The sequence below is a fragment of the Eucalyptus grandis genome, chromosome 8, assembly GCF_016545825.1.
Source record: "Eucalyptus grandis isolate ANBG69807.140 chromosome 8, ASM1654582v1, whole genome shotgun sequence".
In the NCBI taxonomy this organism is placed as follows: domain Eukaryota; kingdom Viridiplantae; phylum Streptophyta; class Magnoliopsida; order Myrtales; family Myrtaceae; genus Eucalyptus; species Eucalyptus grandis.
Window position 1 is genome coordinate 49,264,115 of NC_052619.1, and position 22,575 is coordinate 49,286,689.

Here is a 22,575-nt window from a genome sequence, read left to right on the forward strand (position 1 = left end):
CAGATCTTTGAAAATTGAAGTAGCTTTCTTGAGAACCTGCTCAAGTTTCCTGCCGTTCATAGTAACTAATTAGGTTGCTAATGGGAAAAACATTCATATAATTCACCGTTCAACAGCCTACATTGGAATAAAGCAGCAGGAAACAGCTTCCGATTTCTCTTGCTTGAGGTCCGATTCCCCTAAGTGAAACTCCAAATACGGACCAAAGAAGAAGAACCAATGAAGTTGGTTCTCAATGGAGTTGTACTTCCATGAAACCGTGCTATGGAATGGTAGGTAGAGTTCAATCCAAAAGTCCGCCTGAAAAGATATACAGTTCATCAAAAGGTAAAACTGAATGGCTCTAGCTCTTTCCCGGAATCAAGATGTAAGATATACGCAAAATCACGCCGACTAAGCTAACTCTACCGACATCTTCTATTTGCACAGTCCGCTTAGGTTGTCTGCCTTCCCAGTTGATGATAGCATGGTGGCCCAAGGGATTCGGAAGGGGAGAAATCAGAGCTCCGGCGTCATATCCCACCACCGGCTTCCACCTAGGTCCGTTACAAAGGGTTGAGCATTGGGACGGCGAAACTAGGCTCCACCGGCCATGTCCATGTCCACAACCCCATCAACTCCCTTGAATGCAACGCGCAATTTCATCAAACTCGACACTTTCTTATCATCCTTGCGCGACATGCCGGTCACATGGATAACATCTCTTGGAACTTTACCCATTAAATCAAATAATGGCAGATCTAGGTTTGACCGAGTCATCTCTTCCAGCACGGGAGGTGCCTGCATGTATAGATTCTTCCCCCTATGCGTGACGCTTGCTTTTGATAGAAGCAGCCTTGGGTGCTCTTCGAGCATATTGATGAACTGATGACATACAAGATGAAAAAAGATGACGAGTAATAAGATAACTGCAAGAACTACCCAAGTGCTTAGAAACATGTGAATAAGGTTACAGAGAGAGCTATGCAGGATAAAAACCTCTAGCTAGCATTCCCATTAATTTGTAGCAAGTAATAAACAGAGCTTAAGAACAAGAAAGCACCTTTTGTAGGGTCACTGAAATGTCCAACTCAATAAGAACACCAGGACCACAGACAAGGCAATCCTTATCCCTCACGAACTCAGTAACTTTAATGTTAAGTCCTTCCACACCGTTGTATCTGAAATTCAAAAATATTCAATAAACTTGCAGCTCAAAGTTTGCCCACTTAAAAGAACATAATTGGGATTACCGCGCATTTGCAAGCTAGCAACTAGACAAAGCGTGTGGAACTTGCAAGTTTTCGCTCATAGAGGATGGATACATACAGACAGCCCATTAGTAAATTCATCTACTGAAGCACTGATCTTCAGATGTACTGATCAGTAACAAAAGCAGGATATGACACAGGCTGGGAGAGACAAAAGTAGAACTAAGAGATCTCCAAGAAAAAAAAAAAAAAAAATTGGCATATTCATACATGTCTAAGAAATAGCAAGTAAACAATTCGGCATCACAAGTTTATGACCGAGATGCACTCCATTTAACCTCAAGTTTAAAGACTCCAGCACTGAGAACCTTTAATTGAGTTGCAACATGTCACCTGATAATTTACGGAAAGCTTGGAACATAAGCTATGGAGGTCACACTAAGAGGCTTGAGAGCCAACGAGAAAAGAAACACAAAATATAACAGAATCCAAATATTAGCACCCAAATGTTGCACCCACAGCCAAACGCTCTGACAGAAGGCTGTTTCTAAAATTACTCGAAACCTACCCCCAAGCCAGCAAGTTATTTTAAGAACCCAAGAAAGCTAGCAAGAGAACATTTTTCTAGACATATGTCCAAGAAGCGACGGACACGGATGTTAGAAAACACAAAAGAGAGATTCAACATAAGATCTGGAACAGCTGACAAAAGATATTTAACCAAGAACACCTTATACTCAATCAAGAAAGCATGACTGTAAAGAACTACCAGAGCAATGTAAAATGATTCCAGAGAGAACATAACCAGAGGGTATTTTGAAGAATCAATTTTGATGAAGAATAGAAAGATTGTTAGTGCAGCAACAACAAATAGATTATGCAGGCTGCCTGCTTCAACAGTCACCGTTTAGGCATGTCAAACTATAACATGTGTCTCATCTCCATAAACTAAAAGGCCATATTCAAAGATATGCCCAAGGGTCACACTAGATAGTAAGAGAAGAATACGGGAAGCAAATTAATTAGCCCTACTTGGTATATTCTCAAAGAATGAAAACACTGCCAGGAATTTAAAACAGCCCAAGATGAAATACAAGAAAGCCTTTCACTCACTTCTAGTATATAATATTAAAGGAACCCTACAAAGTTCTGCAGGGTGAACTTTGCCTAATACTTGAAACAAGAACAAGATGCTATCCACATCCAAGATATGCAGGAAACAAAAAAGAATTACACAATGAAGCACATGAGAACTGTAAAAGGCAAGGTACAACGCACGTTAAGTAGTGGGATAAAGTTTTGCTGCATCCAGTTGCAATCTTCTAGGTTTCCAGAGCACAAGCAGCTGATATGATTGCATTAGTTGAAGCTATAGCTTGTATGATATTTTTCACAACACCCTGGATAGAAACAATAAAAATGAGCTTATCTTGAAGTACTAATCTTAGAATTAATCACATGATAAACAAAGCAAAACGAGTTTACTCGTAATTGTAAAAGTTGACATAAAAAATAGGACGACCAATCAAGTAGGGTTTACAGCATGACCTGAGGAATTTAATATTCTCTACCATTTGCCAAATAATCAAAGCGTAGAGAACAACTCCAGTATTAGGATGAAGCACAAAATCATGAATCTAACTCACAATACTTGGAAGTTTGTTTTCCCTACTTATAAGAAAAATGCTTCCTTAAGATTTTTAACATAATGACAACAGCAAAGCAGATTGTAAAGCTCAGTAACATGCAAAAAAGGAGAATCTCTAGGCCGTTAACAACAATAGGAGAACTAATGCACCTGAGTGAGGGAATAAGTCACTCCTGGAATTCCGAATAGCTCTGCTCTTTTGACAGCCTGCAGATCAAGTTGTAAAAAAATGAATAGTCCAAAAAGAAAATTAATGTCTGGACAAATCACCAAACAATTTGATTGTAACTGTAGTAACCTCGGAATAAACCCACTGCATATGTTCTGGATCATCAGGATCAAATGACTTTCCACTATGGACCTACAGGTGAAAATCCAACACAAATGACAAAATAAGATACAGTACTTAAATATAACAGATCACATGATGAACGAATTAGACAGCTTACAAAGTTAGCTCATCACCTCATCCCATTTTATTAGATGTGCATATTCAATACAATGAGCAGCAGTTCTCGGGGTTTCTGCGAGAGTACAGAGAGGAAATTTCACTTGTGGAGGGAAAAGCCAGATGGTACACTCGAAGCATGGGGTGACCCCTGGTTTTATAACTCTTGCCTGCCCCTAAAGCCTTCCGTCCCACCATCCACCATGGGTTTCATCGTTTCTTCCTTGGATTGTGATCAGAATCGTATTCTGTAATGTCATTCGACAACAGTGAAGCTCAATCAGATGGTGAGCTAGGTTGGCAAAAGCTCCTACTTCCAGTACTCATCAGAAAGCATTAATTGCCTAAACTAGCTATTAGTCAGAATGCAGCCACTATTAGATGTTTAAAGATCATTAAGGACATATGCAGTAAATTGAAATTACAGCTGGAATTTTGAGCCAAAGAAGAAGCTTAAATTGACATATACTTACAACCAATATGTTTACCTGGATGCTTGGAAGAGCTAACAAATAATTGGAAGGTTGGAAGGAATCTTTAATTTCTAAAGCGGGGAAGGAGATATTACTAAAAACAGTAGCGCAGGCTCTTCCTCTATGAAATGTCAATTTTTCAGATTCCTGATTCCATATGTAGAGTGATTGAAGATAGAATGGTAGCATTTTGGTGGAAAAGCAGAGCATCTCACTCTGGTATTCATTGGAAGAGTTGTGATTTCTTGAAGCAAAGGAAAGACAACGGAGGCATGGGATTAGAAGATTTACTTTCTGTTAACGAGGCTTTCTTAGGTAAGCAAGGCTGGAGATTGATGCACCCTCTTTATGGGGTCAAATTTTTAAAGGGATTTACTTCCCAAAAAGGAGTTTTTGGCATGCAATGGAAGGGCATAGACCCTCTTGGGGCTGGCAAGGCTTACTAGAGGGAAGAGACTCAATCTCAGAATCTTCAATGTGGATAGTGAACAGGAGAAGCAATCAGTATCAAAGAGGACAGATGTTTGAAAAGAGGAGTAATTGGAGGGCCAGCGAATGAAAATGACCCACAATAGGCAGAGGAGCTTATAAACCATGAAGAAAATTCTTGGAATGAACCTCTTCTTCGAAAAGTTTTCAAAGAGGACACTGGGAAGGAAATTCTGGCTATTCCTCTTAGAAATTACTCTATTCAAGACAAACTGGTGTGGAATAGTAAATTAAATAGTAAAGAGTGGCTATAACTACATAAGACTTACCGAGGACATCCATAAAGCTCCAATGACCTCCTCATCTTCCTCAGCTCCTCGACCTATATAGAATAAGATCTGGAAAATGCAAACAATCCCTAAAATTAAGTTCTTCCTTTGGAATGCATGTCAGGATAGTCTACCCACAATGGAGAACTTACACAAGCAAAAAATGTTAGTGGATCCTCTCTGCTCCCTATGTAAAGACCAGATGGAATCCACAGAGTATCTCCTTCTCCTTTGTCCTTGGATGCAAGAAATTTGGGCCCAACCATCCCTAAACATTTAGAAAACCTACCTTTTCTGTCGCTTGTAGCAACCATCTTTAAAGGTCAACATCGATGGATCCTTCATTGAAAGCTCTACGGAAGGAGCAATCGCTCGTATTATTCGAAACTCAGAGGAAACGCTTGTGGATGAGAAAATATTGGAGACACTAGACTTCTTACTCCCTCGAAGACACGATCCTATCGAGTTAAGAGTCAGACAATCTAACTTTAGTTAAAGCTATGTAGAATCAAGACCCTATTCCATGGGACGCACACACAATCATCTCCCAATGCCTTTTTTAGTTATCCAGCTTCTCACATCTCCGCATCACCCGTTGCCATCGTGAAGCCAACTCCATTGTGGACTGGGCCGCAAAAGCTCAACGCCATAAAACTCTGCCAAGGGACTGGATTTCTTCCCCTCCCCAAATCTTGTTGGATTTACTTTGTAAGGAAGCCCAGTTTTTGGGCCCTGCGTTTTCAAATTAAATTAAAGTTAATCAATTTATGACCCAAAAAAGGAAAAAATTGCCTTAGTAACTAAACAAGCATATCACCAAGTCAATAGGTAATTCACCACCTCTAGTAATTCGCTATATAATCCGCATATTCCATGGTTTATGATAACATGTCCTACACCCATAGATATAGAAATCAGACACTTCCAATAATAGGTGAGAATGCCATATGTCAATAATATATATATATATATAAAATCTATCAATCAAATTTACAAGGTTACATCTATTTATTGTATATAACTGTGCCGGAAGAACTTGAGGCAACGTTGGTGAATTTTTTTTAATGCATTTTGTCCTATTGAATTGGTTAAATGAAAACATAGAAAATGAGGTGTAATTTTTAGTAAATTAAATCAAAACTGGACAGGAACAGGACATCGAGTGCGTATTCATCATCCATTCCAAATCCCAAATAGAGCGCAGTCTCAAATGCACATACCTAGACTCTAGCGACCTTGCTCTTCACACTAGAAACATCATCAAATTTGGTTCAACAACGTCTATCATTCTGATAGCAAAATCAACCACAGTAAGATTTCAACCTCGGGAAATTGTGACTCCGAGACATCTAACGGCAGCGGATACATCAAATCCAAACCAACTCCAACCGCAACTTCCCAAAGTAGAAACCTCTTAAACTTCTTTATTGACCTGACAAAGTTTAGCAGGCAAATATCGAAGGCAAATATCGAATGGCTTCCATTTAAGCACGAAGAACCAAACTGGAAAATCACAGACGACTCACTTCAAATAAAGATTCCAACAAAGCTCCATGCAGGTGCCATTTATGGTGGCAAATTGAAATACAATTGCAAATTATTGGGCACTATATCAACCTGATTGGCAAGACATTCAGTATTTCAGAAATCTTTTATGTTCACAAACAGTTTCAGCTCTGCAAAGCTTTCTGTAGAAGGTGATAAGGGCAATATGGGATAACAACATGTGGACATCCTTACCGTTCCACGGATGTATCATCAGCATTTGGAGAAGTCCAAGCAATATCGAGCTTCCTTTTAGAATTGCCTTTCGAAAGCTCTTTCGGACATCTCTGCATTTACATCACAACCAGATGAATAATAATCAAATGCTATCAGTGAATCAAATCAAATCGATCTAGCAATTAACATCAGCGAACTACTGATATTACACCAAAGTTCACAGATCTTTCTTTGTAAAACTCAATATTAATTTCCCTTTTGAACTCTTTCGATCCAACTAATACGCATCATAGTGAAATCAACTTAAGTCGCTTGATTTTGTGGTAGATTGTATAATTCTTTTCATTTCATCATGTGCTATTCATATATCAGAATGAATGGAAAATAGTTTTCAAACGGCATACAAGATAAAGGAAAATTTCTTCAAGAAACTCTGGGGAACTTTTCCTGTGTTCTTTCTTGTCTCCAAGTAAATGCATAAATAAGAGATTATGCATAATATAAGGGATTATTATACAGTGCAATCGATTATTTCAAAAGACATTCTCATTCATGTCTGCTATATTGAGTATTTGCTTGACTCAAAAGTTCCGGTAATGGACAAATGACTTTCTAACTATCCAAATATTAAGAAGTATTCTTCGGACTAATCTATTAATTACCTTGGAATTTTAGGTATATCACGGATTGAAAACAGACGAACCTGGATTTTATAATTAGCAAAATATAAGTTGCAATTTTCTCGATTGCTCCCAACAATTCACAGTAGTTTTGCTTCTGGCCTGTTTGCTAGTTTATTCACAACCAACCCGCTAGGAGAAGAGTCAGTTCTAGCATTTAGTGTTTCGTCACCAATACGATTATGTTAATAAGCTAATGTGGACATGCTGCCAGATAAAATGTGGGAAACACAATGGCTTGATAAATTTATCCCAAGTTATACCTTAAAATCCTAAATTCACGCTTAACCGTACCTTAGAAATATGCAGTCATAAACTGTATGAAGAACGCAGAGCAAACTAAGACCTCACATAAGATGATTGAAAACAATGATGCACATAGAAGGCCTTTCGACCATTTCCATGAACCTCGCCCTGGATTGCTTGAATCAAACAAGAAAACAATAACACTGTCAACGAGGAAATACTAATGAAAAGTTGATAAAAGTCAAAAGAAGTTGCAATCAGGAAATACAAATGAAAATTGGATGACAGATCTCCAAAGGAAAAAGGTAGCTTAACTGCTTCATGTACCCTCTTTAGGAAATGCAGATCGTCCCAACTGTCTCCACACCTATTAACGACTTCCTTTCTCCTCCGACTAGCATCGCTCTTAGCCGTAGCTCGTAATTTTGATAAAGCCGCCCTCTAGATAATTCTGGTATTGTCTTGAGAGACTTGCATCCAGAAATGTCCAATTCCACAAGTTGCTGCAATTTCTCAAGCCCTTGAAGCTCAGTCAGTTTCACACAATCTTGCACAATCAGACTGGCCAAGTTGGTACATGATGAAAAATCAGGTAAGATTTCAATCGACCAACATTTCAAGATAACAATAAATCGTAGGGATGTCAACTTCTCAAGTCCTGGGATCTCCCGAAGTTCATCACAATTTAACAGTGACAAACACTGTAAATTATGAAAATTTGACAAGTTTGGTAATTTTGCTAGAACTTGCAATTCCTTAAATATAAAGTCTTGCAGGATGTGAGTCTCTCTAGGTTCTGAATATCATGAAGCTTGTCACATTTACTAATTTCCAAACTTTGTAAGGTGTCAAAGCAACATAAATTCGGTAACCTTACAAGGGAAGTGCACAAATAGATTCGCAGGTCTTCCAAGAACTCCAATTTATCGAGGCCTTGAATTTCGACTAAGTTTTTGCACTTGTGAACATATAATATCTTCAAACCCTCAGATTTTGAAAGGTCCAGCTGTTCAATTGCATAGCAAAAACGGTTATCTATCTCTCTCAAGAACTTCAAACCCTCAGATTTTGAAAGGTCCAGCCGTTTAATTGCATCGCATGAAAAGATTTTTATCTCTTCCAAACCCTTAGAGTTTGAAAGGTCCAGCTGTTCAATTGCATTGCACCCAACGATTATTATCTCTCTCAAGAACTTCAACTTATTGAGGCCTTGAATTTCAACTAAGTTTTCACAATATTCAAGATGTAAAGTCCTCGACCATTGATTTTGAAAGGTCCAACCTTTCAATCGAAACCCCCGAGATATCAAGGGATTCCAAGAGCATCATCCTATCGAGGCCTTGAATTTCAACCAAGTCATCACAACTTGGCATTCAATTAACTTGGCTTTTCAATTGAATCTCGCTACAAAATTTCGTGTTTTTCAACATCCCTAACCTATCAAGGCTTTCACTTTTCATAACGGATCTTTAGTTCTATAACATATTATCTTCAAACCCTTTGGAACGTCCAGCTTTTCAATTTTGCTCGCATCAATATGTAGATTTTCCAAGAATTTCAGCCTATTGAGACCTTGAATTTCGACTAAGTTTTCACAATCAATATCTAAGATTTTTAGACCCTCAAACTTTGTGAGGTCTAGCCTTTCAATTGAAGGGCAAAGATTGATCTTTAATTCTTCCAAGAACTCCAACCGATTGAGGCTTTGAATCTCGACTATTTTTTTGCAACGCTCAACACATACTATCTTCAAATTCTTAGATTTTGGAAGATCTAGCCTTTCAATTAATTTGCACGCTGTGATGATCAAGCTTTCCAAATATATCAATTTGTCAAGACCTTGAACTTCATGCATGTTACAGCAATGCTCCATATATAATGTCCTCAACCGGTTCAATTGTGAAATGTCCATTATTTCCCTAAAGCTGACGTTTGAAGCTTTTAAATGTTGGAGCTTTCTCATCCTAAAAATACCATCGGTTAATTTTAACTTGCCAAGGGTACCGATATGCAGTTTTTCTAGATTTTGTAAAGCTCCTATGCTATCCGGGAGCACCTCGAGTGTACAACACGCCTCCAACTTCAAGCGTACCAGGTTCTTCAAGTCTCCGATAGAAGAGTCAATTTGCTTTAATTTCCCACAATCACAGAGTATCAGAACCTCTAAATTCTTAAAAGCCGAGAGGAAGATTGTGCTTCTTAAGGATTGACAACCCGTAAGGTCAAGAAATTTTAACTTCTCTCGCCATCCGGAAAAACATAACAATAAAAATCGAGGGTTAGCCTAGAGCAATTATGATTCCAAAGATGCAGAAAAAGAAAATTGTTCTTCAATCTTACCATGGAACTCCATCCTTGCCATTCATCTCGAGATCGTGCTCCAAGACAAATCGAGTGCGACTAATTCCGTTAGGCGAAAATTGTTTGCTTCAAAAGTCGAGGGACAATGCCACCATCGAAGCCATTTTAACTTCCCCATTGAATTCTCAAAATCTCCTCTGAGACATGCCCCACTCACATCAAGGAACCTTAGACCTGTTAACTTCTTGAAGTGCTCAGCTTCAAAATTCTCGAATGGCTCATCAAAGTGGGAATGGTGAACTTTGTTAAAATAAATGGCCTTAATCTTTTCTGTTCCCTGTAAGTAATCATCAATGTTCGTTAATCCTATTTATATCCAACAAAACTAATCTAATATTATTTGTTCATATTGCTATAACATGCATAGACGTTCTTAAGAGACTAGCAAAGTATCAACATATTTGAATGGCCATACGTACTTGGATCTTAAAAAGAATCTTGATGTTCTCTTTTTATGGTTTTGTTTTATTTTGTATAATAGTTTGTATAGTATTACTCTTTAGTATAATGGAAAGGGCAAAACTTTACAACTTGCAAATCCTCTTCTTTCCGCTAATGTCCCTGCATTACTATATTAGTTAGGAGTTAGGACGTACATTCAATGCACAGGACTTCACATTATGAAGTCCTTTTCTTTTCCGCTTTTTCTTATGTATAAATTTCATATATGTTACTTGAGTGTGCTACTTACCCCAATAATAAAAACTAACATATACTCACTGTTGTTTTTCCCATTGGAGTAATGTATAATTATAAGTAACTGAACTTGTGATGGTAGTTATACTAATATCCTATGTAATTTCTTTTATTATTACTAATAACTAAAATATCATCAATCAATTAATTTCTAATTATAAGTATTATATCCTCTATAACATTGTTTTAGCATAAATTATGACTTAATTATAGATTACAATATGATTTATTCTAAAAATCATAACTATAGATGATTGAAATATTTAAATATAATAATCATAGATCTAATAACTTTGGTCTATTCCAACATAATTAGTTATTAAATATGCTAAGTCATCGCTGAAATATGAAAATCAAAGCTATTCTTAGCTACATGGAATAGCTTTCCCTTGGCCCCCTAGAAAAAATAGTCCTGATTTTGAGAGAATAAAAATACCTAATCTATTTTTGAATCAAACGAAAGAATAACCGCTTCATCAGAACAAACTATAAACAGAATAGCTATTCTTGCGAACCATTGTAGCAAGCTTTCATCAAGAAAATCACTAAAGCATACGAAGTGGAGAAGTAATTTAGAAAATTCAGGGATTTCCACAAGTCAATTTATCCGAACAAGAAAATTTCCTATTGTACTTCACATTGTTGTACAAGATTTCATGGATACTTAAAGGAGAATGACGTAACTAGTGGAGAAGGAAATAGATTTCAACACCTTAAAGGAATCCAAGTTGAGAATAATTATAAAAAAAAAAAAAATGAAGCAACCTCCAAAAGAAGTAATCATACTCAGATTAGTCATTTCCCCCGTAAACTTCCCTTAAAATATCAAGAAATCCTATCTGTCACCAAGAATTCTTTGTTTTCAAGTGTGTAACTTTTTCACTTTCAAGAATCAGTCCATAGATTTGGAGTGTACTTACAGCCAAATCCCAAAAATAAGCCTAACTTTTTGTACTTGGGACAAATGCAGCACAATCTTTGAATCGTACCAGAAAAATGCCTAACCTTTTACATCTAGAGCAAACATTACATAACCTTTCAAACTTATTAATAATTAAAAAAAAAAAAAAAAAAAAAAAAAAACCAATCATCTATCCGTGGAACAAAGCTAACACCCCTTACAATTGTCGTCCATTGTCATCGTTAAATCACCACAAATACGCTACATGGTTCACTATGCCGACATACACGGCGAACCATATCAACAAACACAAAAACTAGGATGTTTTCCTATTTTTAATAACCTTTGTACCAAATTTTTAGCATTTTGAAATATAAAAATCTATTTATGATCATGATTATTGCGGTTTACTGTGTATGTTCGCACATTGAGCTGTGTAGAATAATGCGTGGCGATTTAAAGTGAGAATAAGCAGAATTTGTAAAGGGTGTCAATTTTGTCCACTGAATGAAAAGTTATAATATTTTCGGCCCGCATGCAAAAAGGCTAGACTTATTTTTACACTCTTTTAAACTTTGTGTTATTTTTCTCTCAGTCGCAACACTTTGAATTTTTATTTATTTGGTCGTATACTCAATAATACCCATGGAGTGAGTTATGAATGTGTTTCAATTATGATTTATATGTCATTCGTTTCCTGTTTATGTAAGTTGTATTGTCTATGCTTCTCACTTCGCATGGGTTTTATCAAAGTTGATCGCATTTTTAGATTATATAAATGAAAGAACTTTAGGTATTTTGATTAAATGTAGGAATAAACTTTAAAGATCTTATATCAGTTTTACCAAAAGCACTTTGATTTCGACTTATGATAGTAACTTGAATTGAATGAAGCGAAAGTATATCCTGCAAAAATACTGAAATAATTATGTCAAACATGCACCTTTTCAATTTTAAAAGTTATTTTTACCATTTAGATATAAATTATACAGGATATTCATTTTTCTTTTGGTTAGTTTAGCTTATCTCTGATGTAATATGAAAAACACAATAAATAGACATAGGCTTTGAATTTGTTAATACATGAATTGGCTATTGATATTATGCAAGTTCGCATATTGAGAACGCAAATAGGAGCTAGTCCTTTGAGCAACAACTTGAGTCAAACCATATGATGGATTATTAGTAGAGTCAAAATCACAATTAGTTACACAAATGCTGCCATGTTCACTCATATTATACTAATTTGAGAAAACTTTAGATAAGGATTTGAAGTGGAGTTGTTTTCTCAAAAGAAGACCTGAAATGGACATTGTCTCAAATAAGAGACTCAAATGATGAATTTAGTCTCAAATGAGGGCCTTGGCATGGATTTTACTTTGTGCTACAAAATGATCAATGTGGTTGCGATTGTGCTCTGGATTGTTGTGGCTTGAACAAGAGATAATCTTATGACTCTAGGAAATCTAATCCAGAGCATTTGCGGAGACAAATCGAAACAACAGAATTTTCGCATTGCCTCATATCAGGGTTTTGCATCCCATAATGCGGTTCACTCGACTATAAAAAGGTCACAATTCTATTTTGTTTACAGGGAAAAGTGCCAAAAAAGTGCTAAACCTTTGTCTTTGTACCGATTTAGTCCTAAACATTTTTTAATGTCAATTCAGTCCTAAATTTTTAAGTTGTGCCTATTTAGTCATTTCCGGCCAATTTTGACAGGATTTGCTAATCGAACGCTGCTTAGCTGACGGTGGCATGATCGACGGCGCCGACGTGACAACTTTAATAATATTTTTTATTTTAAAATATTTTTAACTATTTTTTATTTGTGTCTTTTCCTCTAGTAGGTCGCCAAACCTCGCCGACCGGCCAAAAGCGACCGCCGGCGAGGCCTCGCCATCGCCGACCGGCGAGGTGGAGCCTCGCCCATGGCTGCCTCGCTAGATCAAGCCATGGGCAAGGGCCGCAAGGCTCGACCTCGCCAAATCCCCGAGGGCGAGCCTCGCCCATGGCTGCCTTGCCGGATCCGGCCATCGGCGAGGCTCACCTGCTGGATTTGGCGAGGTCGAGCCTCGCCACCCTCGCCCAACCTCGCCAGATGTGGCCATGGGCGAGGCTCGCCGCCGCATCCGTGAGGGCGAGCCTCGCCCATGGCTTGATCGGCGAGGCGACCATGGGCGAGGGCGGCGAGGCTCGACTCGCAGCATCCAACGAGGTCAGCCTTGCCTCGCCGGCAGCCGCTTCGGTTGGTCGTCGGACCTCGCCGACTGTGGAGGAAAATAAAAATAAAATAAAAATATTTTAAAAATAAAAATATTAAAATATTATTAAAAGTTGTCCACATCAGCGCCGATCATGCCACGTCGAGGGCGGCTGTCCATCAAGCAAAATCCAGCCAAATTGACCGGAAAGGACTAAATTGGCACAAGTAAATCGTTACAAAAAAAAAATTTAAGATTAAATCAGCACAAAGACAAAAGGTTTAAGACTTTTTTGGCACTTTTCCCGTTGTTTACAGGAAGCGCCTAGGCACACGGTGACTTTGCGATATACCCTTCCACACGTTCCCTCAAGAAGCTCCCAAAACAAGCCCTTATCAACATCCCCATAGCCAGAGTCAAACACCCACATCCACCCATTTCCTCTAAAGCTCTTTGACATGCACAAAATTGCAATTTCCCGGAACCCCACGAATTTAAGCTCTACACCTACTAAAGACTCCCTCTTGCAATCCACGGCCTCGAAAAGAAGGAGAAGAGTAAGGTTAAGGTGTCTCGAGATGGAATTGACATGGTCAAGTTCTCGTGTCTGTTGGTGGAGGAATTGAGGAAGTGCCATGAAGAGGCTGTTGATGGTGACAGGAGGAATTCAACGTCTTCAGTGGTGGTGACTGGTATGATCATCACAACCAGAGCGAAGGAGGCTTGAGAAAGATGAAGAAAAATAATGAAAATTGTTTTTGGATGAGAATGCCTCCGAAGGTGGATAGGATTTGACTAGTTGGTGAGGTTAGAACCTTATTTGAGACTAAATTGGCCACTTGAGACTTTATTTAAGACAATATCCACTTCTTAGCATCTTTTAAGAAAACAACTCCATTGCAAGCCTTTGTATGAAATTTTCCCTACTAATTCGAATTCTATCATTTTATATCCTAATTACTAATTAGTTATGGTTTACAGTGACATGATCAAGTTATCTATTGCACTTGTGAAGGAAAAAACTGAATTGGCGTGCGTTTGGTTCGCGAAACTCAAAATTTGAAAAATATTTCCTAAAAATGATTGCTTGTGCAGCTTTCAAAAATGAATTAATGAAAAATGTTTTCATCATCCACGAAAATAGTTGACATTGTTGATAATGAAAATATTTTTCGTTAACTAATTTTTCTAAACAATATAACCAATCGTTTTTTTAAAAATATTTTCCAAACCTTAAGTTTTGCGTGAAACAAACGCACTTAAAAATTCAGTAGTTTTTCAATATAGACCCCCTTTATTAGGTATCTAATAAATTTACAAGTACCCCATACTTGGATATATATTTGTAATGTACATTTGTTTAAGAAAAATCTTAGGCAAGCTGCAACACTTACCGAGAGAGAGCAATCTCCTACTTTCTAATCACTAATCACGTCAATGAAATGACATGAGGGTAATAAAATTAACAGGTTCTCTACTCACTAGAGCAAGCACTAAAGTAAAGGACCAACATCACTCAGACACGAGAACATGGACTAAGGGAGCGAAAAAAGAGAAACCGTTACCTTATTTTCCTTTAGCACTTTTAGGACTTTCTCGGATTCCCACAACCTGCTACGGTATTGAGGCTCTTCCCACTTCTCCTCGCGAACAATTTCTCTACCAAGATCTCTCAATTGGTCATGCATTCTGAGCTCATGATTATCTCCAACTTTTATTAATGACATAGAACTCAATTTTGCAATTCCCTCCTCTGGATAAAAGTCACACGCGTCCCACATGTAGGATGCAAATCTTTCATTGGTCCCAATTAAAAAACAAGCGACATCCAAAAATATTTGTTGTTCAGGATATTCTAATGCATCATAACTTATCTTTAACCTTTTTTTCACATCCTCATGAGGGACTTCTCTTAACTTTTTTATTGTACCGCTCCATCGTTTTGGCTCTTTTTCGAACAATAATGAGCCTATAACCTCAAGAGACAAGGGAAGCCCCCCAGTTATGGATACAACTTCATGAGCAAGGTCCTTGAATTCACTTGGAGGAGAGTTCCTTCCAAATGCATGTCTACAGAACAAGATCAAAGATTGGTTCTTATCCAATTCCTCAAGTTTATGGTAGCAGTCCACCCTTGCACTTTCAAGAATACTCCTGTCTCTTGAGGTAATAAGGATCCTACTTTCGAATAAAACCAATTATGATTTCCAGCCAAAGCCTTCAACCGATCATAATGGTCCACATCATCAAGAAGAATGAGTACTTTCTTTTTCTTGAACTTGGATGAGAGCAACATAGTCCCTTCATGTTTATTATGAACTTGGTTTTCTCCTCCCAATATATCAAAGATTAGCTTTTCTCGCAAGGACTCAAGGCCCTTAAGGTTACATGATTCCCTAATATCAGGAATGAAGCTACGAGAGTCAAATTGATCGGAGAGCTTGTTGAAGATAATGTTAGCAAGAGTTGTCTTACCAATGCCTCCCATTCCATAGATGCCAATAAATAGGGTGACATTAGAATTATTAGCTACATCTATCATAACCTTCTCCACAGATTATCAATTCCAACCAAATTCTTGGGAATAAGCAAATCATAGTCTTTCTTCAGCTTGTTCGACACCGTTTGGACAATCGTATTCACTAATTCTGCTTCATTCCCGTCAAAGGCGACAAGAGTTCAAGTACGTGGCAACAACAATTTTATATTGTTTATATATTGAGAACATAATAACAAAAATATCTAAGAATTGTTTTTGCTACCTCCACATATTATCTTAATGCTAAGATTAAAGTGGGAGAGCTTGTAGTTGCTTCACATGGCTATTCCATTATCATTCTAAGACAATTTATTTAGCAGGAAGAAACTTGAGGTACCGCTAATGAATCTTAAATTATTATATAGTATCAATTTGAATAAAATTTTAAAATTTTTGTTTATTTAAAATCTTAAAGATGACGTGGATGTGACTTTGAAAACTTTCTGGAGCATTTGAAATAAGCAAAAATACAATAAGCTAACTTGTATGAGACTACAGCCATCAATCAATAAATAGGTAATAACTTTTGATGCAATAGGAAGTTAATTCCTATAATACCGAGCCGGAAAGTCATTCAGAGTGCAATATTGTGAATACCTAAATACAATTGAGGAGATTTATCCTTATATGCGGAATGCTAGCAAGTTTCTACTCATGCTGTGAATTTGAAATCTTTCAAAATTCATGTTCTTATCGATCTTTTTTGTGTCAAGGGATAACAGAAGGTTGTACTTTACTTTCCTTTTTGAGTATCTTTCTTCTATGATCTTAATTAATCCGATGTTGATTTTAGTGGAAGTAGAAGAATGATTTTTCAAGAATAATTTTTCCTTAAAATAAGAAGAATGCTTCAATTTATGCAGGTGTATGAGATAATAATGTGTTGAAGATAAGAAAATGCATTGGAAAGACATGTAAACAAACAAATAATAAAGATAATGTATTTTTCTTTTTTTATATTTACCATCATATGAAATATTTCTTTTGGTAAAAATGATTATAAAAGCAACTCATTACCGACGTTATAATTTAATAAATGTACCTTGGGAAGATGATGAATAATGGCTTTGGCCATCAACATGCACGGTATATGTTGTATTAGCTTTAAATGGGAACCACATATAAGTCGAAATATTAGTCTCAAATAAATATGCAACTGGAAAAGTATGTAATCAAGGCTAATTTTACTTATAATTTAAACATGAAAAAGGAAATGGTAGTGTTACAAGGCATCTGGATATGGGTGAAAATTCACCTAAAAAAGCTTATATATAATTCAAGCGAATGAGATCATTAATTAGGATTTATAATTAGGTGGGTCATTATCGTTAAAGTAATTCCTAAAAATGATAACTTATAAAACTCATGCATTGCAGGATCTCAACCCTTTTATTTAAAAACAATAAAAAGGAAAAGGAAAAAAAGAAAGCAGGTAGGAATCAGAACAACAGTAAACCCCCACACAAATTAAAAGAAAGTAAAGAAAGTTTTTGGTGAAAAATGAAGTACCCATCGGCTTCCCGTCCTTTCAATTTACCGACTGCAGTGAGTGCTTGCTTGTATTTCTTCAAAGTCGCTGGGTTGAAAGGCCTCTCCCGCTTAAGAAATGCACCTCCGAAACTTCCGCTCTGATGCCGCACGTCCCTTGGATTCACTTTGTAGAATATAGGCAACACTATATGCCCAGTCTTATTATTCTTGCACTCCATTATTTGAATCAGTTCATCAAGGCACCATTTACTCTCACAATAATTCTCGGAGAGAATGGGGATCAAGATCTTACTGTTCTTGATGGCTTCCAAGAGATCCAGGCCGATCTCCTCGCCTTGGCGGAGCTTGTTATCGTCCAAGAAAACATCAATTCCGGCAGCGACCAGCCTGTCGTAAAGGTGACTGGTGAAACCATTTCGAGTATCTTCACCTCTAAAGTTCAAGAACACCTCGTAATGGTCTCCAGTCGGCGCGGTCGACGAACTAGATGCGCCGGCATCAGCATCTTCTGCATTTCTTCGTGCATTGGCTCTTTTCCTGTTGAGCAAATTGAAAGCGAGCACGGAAAGGAGGATCGGTGCCACGAGCACGGCGAAAGAGTGCCCAAAAATGGGAGGATGCATTTCTTCGTTGCTCTGACTCTGCCCTTTGTTTTTCCTTGTCCAAGGCCGACGGAGAAGAAAACCAGAATGCTTCTCGAGGAAATACAGAAGAAGGGTTTACGGTTCAGACACGCTCTTCCATAATGTCCTTTTTATCATCCCTTCGCCCTTGCCATCGTAGCCACAGTGAGGAGAGTCAGATGTGGGGCCCCTTTGGTGTCCGTCTAATTTTGTTTGTTTTTCGCTTTCTCCTTCAATTTCCCACGCGCCCTTTCACGGTGCTCTGAAATGGGGGACCATTTTTTTTATTTTTTTTTTCTGGTTGTTTGCCCTTCTCCTCTTTCACTTTTCCGACCCGCCCCCCTCTTAATATATTTATGATCAATTTTTATCTAATTTTATCATTAAATTACTAAATTTAATAACACACGATAATTAATAGCTATATCATTTGAGATTTAGCCATCCATTTATTACATGTATATTAATTTGTAATTTTTGTAATATTAATCTAATTTAATCAAAATTAACGCAAGATAAATTTATTATAAATATATTAATTTAAAGTTTTTAACGGTTAAAAAATTAATTTAAACTAAATTTATCATAAATATATTAATTTTAAATTTTTATTATCAAAAAATTGTTGGAAATAAATTTGTCCAATCTATGATTTCTCATGGCGTTAACTGGTACCATTTTATTTTTATCCCTTGGGCATTTCTTCTTCTTCCTCTTCGTCTCCGTCTCTGTTCTTCTCCCTGTGCTCTCTCTCTCTCTCTCTCTGCCGTTCCTGTGCTGTGGTTAAAGCCCTCGTTGAATTCGCTATTTTTTCGACCAAAGAAAAATTCATTCTTGTCAGAACCGTACTCTTCTTCCCGACCGCCAAGAGCAGGACTTTGGATTTTACCGAACTGCCCTTCACTTGTCTTGATTAAGTTGGGAAGTAGAAATGGTTAATGACTTCGTACATATTAGCTTGCCTGATTTCTCCGGTCTGCACGCGTCTCGTCTGGTCAAATCAGAAGCGCTGGAAAAGTGGTTTAAGGGTGCGCTTGATTCAACGACTTTCGATTTCCAAAATCTCTTAAAAGAATATTAAACCGTTTAGCAATTATTTTAAAGTAGTTTTAAGCTAATAGTAAGAAAATTAAAACTTCAATATTAATAGGGATTAATATTGAGTTTTCAGTATTTGAAAAAATATTGAAACTCATTTTTTCTTCCAAAACTATTTTCGCCCATTCTTCAAATTTCCGATTTTACCCTTTTCTAAATTCTAAAAAAATCATATACATATATATAAATGCTAAAAAAATCAACGTATAATTTTTTTTTTGAAAAAAACACCCTTTCCTTCCATGGGCTGAGCTTGCTGGATTTCTCCGCTCCGCGTGGGTCTCCTCTGGTCAAATCAGAAGCGCTGGGAAAATAGTTTTTTTTTTTTTTGTTCGATCGCTGGGAAAATAGTTTAAATGGTGCTCGGGAGCAGGTCCTATGGAAATTATGTTTATCAAGAGATCACGTCGGATCGTGGCAAGCATCCGAAGGATGAATACCATTCGTGCATCATTCATATACCAAATGCCGTTGCGCTGAGTGTGTGCGATCATTACTTAAATGTCTTTCAACATCGGTAGACCCATTCAACTATTCATAAGATTGAGTACTTGGTCGATCGCGTGGCTGCCCCTGTAGTGATGTGAGTCGTAACATGAAGGAAGAGATGCAGCCTTTCCAATTTATTTTTCAGGATGAAGAATCCACTAAAGCAAAGGGGGAAATTTCTCTGATCAATCCATCCCACCTTTGGACAGCTAATAGCTCCAACAATGACGAGACAGAACCGCGTCGTGGAAGGTCATGTCGGAAAGCGAAAGTAAGAAAGAAGACACAAACGAGAAAAGAGGGACACCGAAAGGTAAGTGATTTGTCTTTTAGGATGAAGAATCCTCCAAAGCGAGGGGAAAAATTCCACACTGATCAATCCATCCTATCTCCGGACAGCTAATAGCTCCAATCGATGATGAGACAGAGTAGCGTCGTGGAAGGTCATGTCGGAAAGCGAAAGGAAAAACGGAGAAACAAACAAGAAAAGAGGGACACCAAAAGGGTAAAGTGTTGAACCAAAAAAAAAAAAAAAAAAAAAAAAGGGTAAAGTGACCTTAGCGTGTGGAGGTTGCCAACTAGCGTTAGGGAAGATATTTCTAAAGCCCTCGCAACACGTCTACTAGGTCCGTGAACTGAAAATTGTTAGGGAAAATTATTTTTCGATTTTTTAAAATTTTGATGATGAAAAACTAATTAATTTATGAAAAATATTTTTTATGAATTAAAAACAAAGACATTAAATTGATGGAAAATGACTTTTCTTTTGCCAAGATGAAAATCCTTTTTTCTAGATAACCAAAAACTTAATTTTTCTTGAATAATTGTTTTCATAAAGAATATTTTTAATCATAAAATATTTACTAAAACAAACGGAGCACCGACGTGGAGAAAAAAATACTCCGTCCAACAAGTCAATGCTCGGGATTATCTTCGCTTTTATTTAATTTATTTTCCTCGTAGACTTATTTAACTCCACAGAAACTCCCAATTCCTTCCTGGCTCCAAAACCTTGAATTTCCCCTCATTGTCACTGCTTCGCTCACACGCCTCCATAGCCCTAACCCCAAGCCATCGGTCATTCTCCGCGGCCCCAACCTTCTCAAATCCTAAACGGGGTGTACTTGGGGTTTTCTATCTAATCGAATTGCCACCAATCAACATTATAAAAAAAAAGAAAAGAAAAGAAAAAGCATAAACTAGGCTGAATGGAAACGTAGATGTAAGTGTGAAAACATTGGTCATTTGCAACTCACAGTCTGCATGTCGATTACGTGTAGTAAAAAGTTATTTTCCACGTGATACCCTTTTTGGCACCTTAACTTTCAATTAAGTCCTTCGAATGAATATATCATTAATTTCCTGAATTTATTGAAGCAATTTTTCTTTTTTATCATAGATGTAATCGGGGAACTTCCTTTATTATTTATGCCCTAGTATGACTTCATATGTCATATGTGTTTGCTTTATCAAAATATGGATGAACCTTAATCTGTAAGGTGTATATGCGTGTGCAATTGGGCAATGACGTGTAATTAGATGATACATGCTTAGTTTTGAAATTGACGGAGATTGTTATTGCTTGACCGACTTGGATTGGGGTGTATTTGTCCTTTTGGCCATATATGGTAATGATTCTGAAAGCTGAAAATATCTTAGAGAAATTAATTATAGTTATTTTCAAAGTTTTTTTGGAAAATCATGGAATGCGCGGGGTCTCGAATCATGATCCGAGGGACCTTTAGCTCCATAGCTTTTAGGGTAGGGCCACCCCTAAGATGCCTCGTGGTAGTCTCATTTGGCCGTTTCTTACTGCTGCCAATTCCCCTTTTCTTTCTAAAAAATATTTAGTATTAATTATTTTTTTCCCATATTTGATAAAATTTTGACTGGATGTAACTTTTCTGGTCTGATATCGATTGACAAAATTTGTACTCCCACAAAAAAAGTTCTCTGCCCCAAATTTCTGAAAATGTCTCTTTTTTTTTTTTTTTGGGACCGGAGGAACCGCCTCACAACGAGCACTTGGTGTAAACCCCACGGGAGCACTGGCATGAGGGACTCACCTCCCGCGGTGCTCTGCTTAAGTCGCGCTAATGCGCATGCGGTGACTCGAACCTCCCCCCTTCCACAATTAGAGGGGGAAAGACCTAAACCAACGCGCCCATAATGGAGTGGGTCTGAAAAATGTCATTTGATCCTTCAAAATATGTCAAGATCACAAGTATCCATTAATTTGGCTAAACAAAGATGGTGATGAGAAATTATGATATTTTCTCCATTAGAAATCTGATCACTGTGATTTTTGCAGCATTGGGAATTTTATAACTTGGACCGTCTATAGATTTAATTGATTGCACCAAAAAAAAAAAATACTTGGCACTTCAAGATATGATTGTGATTAAAAGAGGCAATATATTTTGTAGTGTCGCAAAGTTTTGATTTAGATAAATTGGGTATTGTCGTAGAACTATTACCCCATTTTTCATTTTGGTCGAACTTTCGACGAAGTAATAATTTCGGTCGGTCTTGGTCAAACTTTAGGTCAAAATTTAGGTAATAAATCTGAACCTGTTGATATTTGATAATTGATAAAGAAGGACAACATAAAGGAAGTGCATGGCGCAGGAACTAAGGAGCCAAAAACAAGATGGTTATCCATTTTTCAGTCGCTTTTGCCTCTTCAGAAATGTGAACGTCCATTGGAAATGTGCAAGATAATTGTTAAGAATGACTCCAAACAAGTGGCCAGCGCACGAAAGAGCCCACCCCAGAAAAAAGTGAGCAAACACGGACCATCCACTTTTCACTTTGTCCCAGGGAAAGTTTGACTTTTTTCGTGACCCAAAATCGTGGATGTTTCGGATTCCAGACGTGACCATGAAATTGCTCATAGACTAGCAGACATCATGTACATTTCATATGTCCAGGTGAGATGAGTGAGGGAGTGACCCAGCCAGATACCGCTATCTCTAGATCAGCGGATCTGGAATTCAAAAGAAGTTCAA

General features: G+C 37.4%; 2 protein-coding genes and 1 pseudogene across 2 annotated transcripts; all 3 read right to left on the reverse strand.

Annotated features, from left to right (window-relative positions):
• Positions 1-50: 50 nt before the first annotated feature.
• On the reverse strand, positions 51-6,540 carry LOC120286454 (annotated as a pseudogene).
• A 2,980-nt stretch (positions 6,541-9,520) lies between these two features.
• Positions 9,521-15,521, reverse strand: LOC120287659 (disease resistance protein RUN1-like). Its single transcript, XM_039300772.1, has 2 exons — positions 14,893-15,521; positions 9,521-9,803 (listed from the first exon to the last, which is right to left on the reverse strand). Exons 1-2 carry the CDS (start codon positions 15,106-15,108, stop codon positions 9,528-9,530), a joined length of 492 nt encoding a protein of 163 aa, XP_039156706.1. The 5' UTR covers positions 15,109-15,521; the 3' UTR covers positions 9,521-9,527.
• Positions 15,522-15,699: 178 nt separating this feature from the next.
• LOC120287658 (toll/interleukin-1 receptor-like protein) lies at positions 15,700-18,105 on the reverse strand. Its single transcript, XM_039300771.1, has 2 exons — positions 17,376-18,105; positions 15,700-15,986 (listed from the first exon to the last, which is right to left on the reverse strand). Exons 1-2 carry the CDS (start codon positions 17,978-17,980, stop codon positions 15,866-15,868), a joined length of 726 nt encoding a protein of 241 aa, XP_039156705.1. The 5' UTR covers positions 17,981-18,105; the 3' UTR covers positions 15,700-15,865.
• Positions 18,106-22,575: the final 4,470 nt, after the last annotated feature.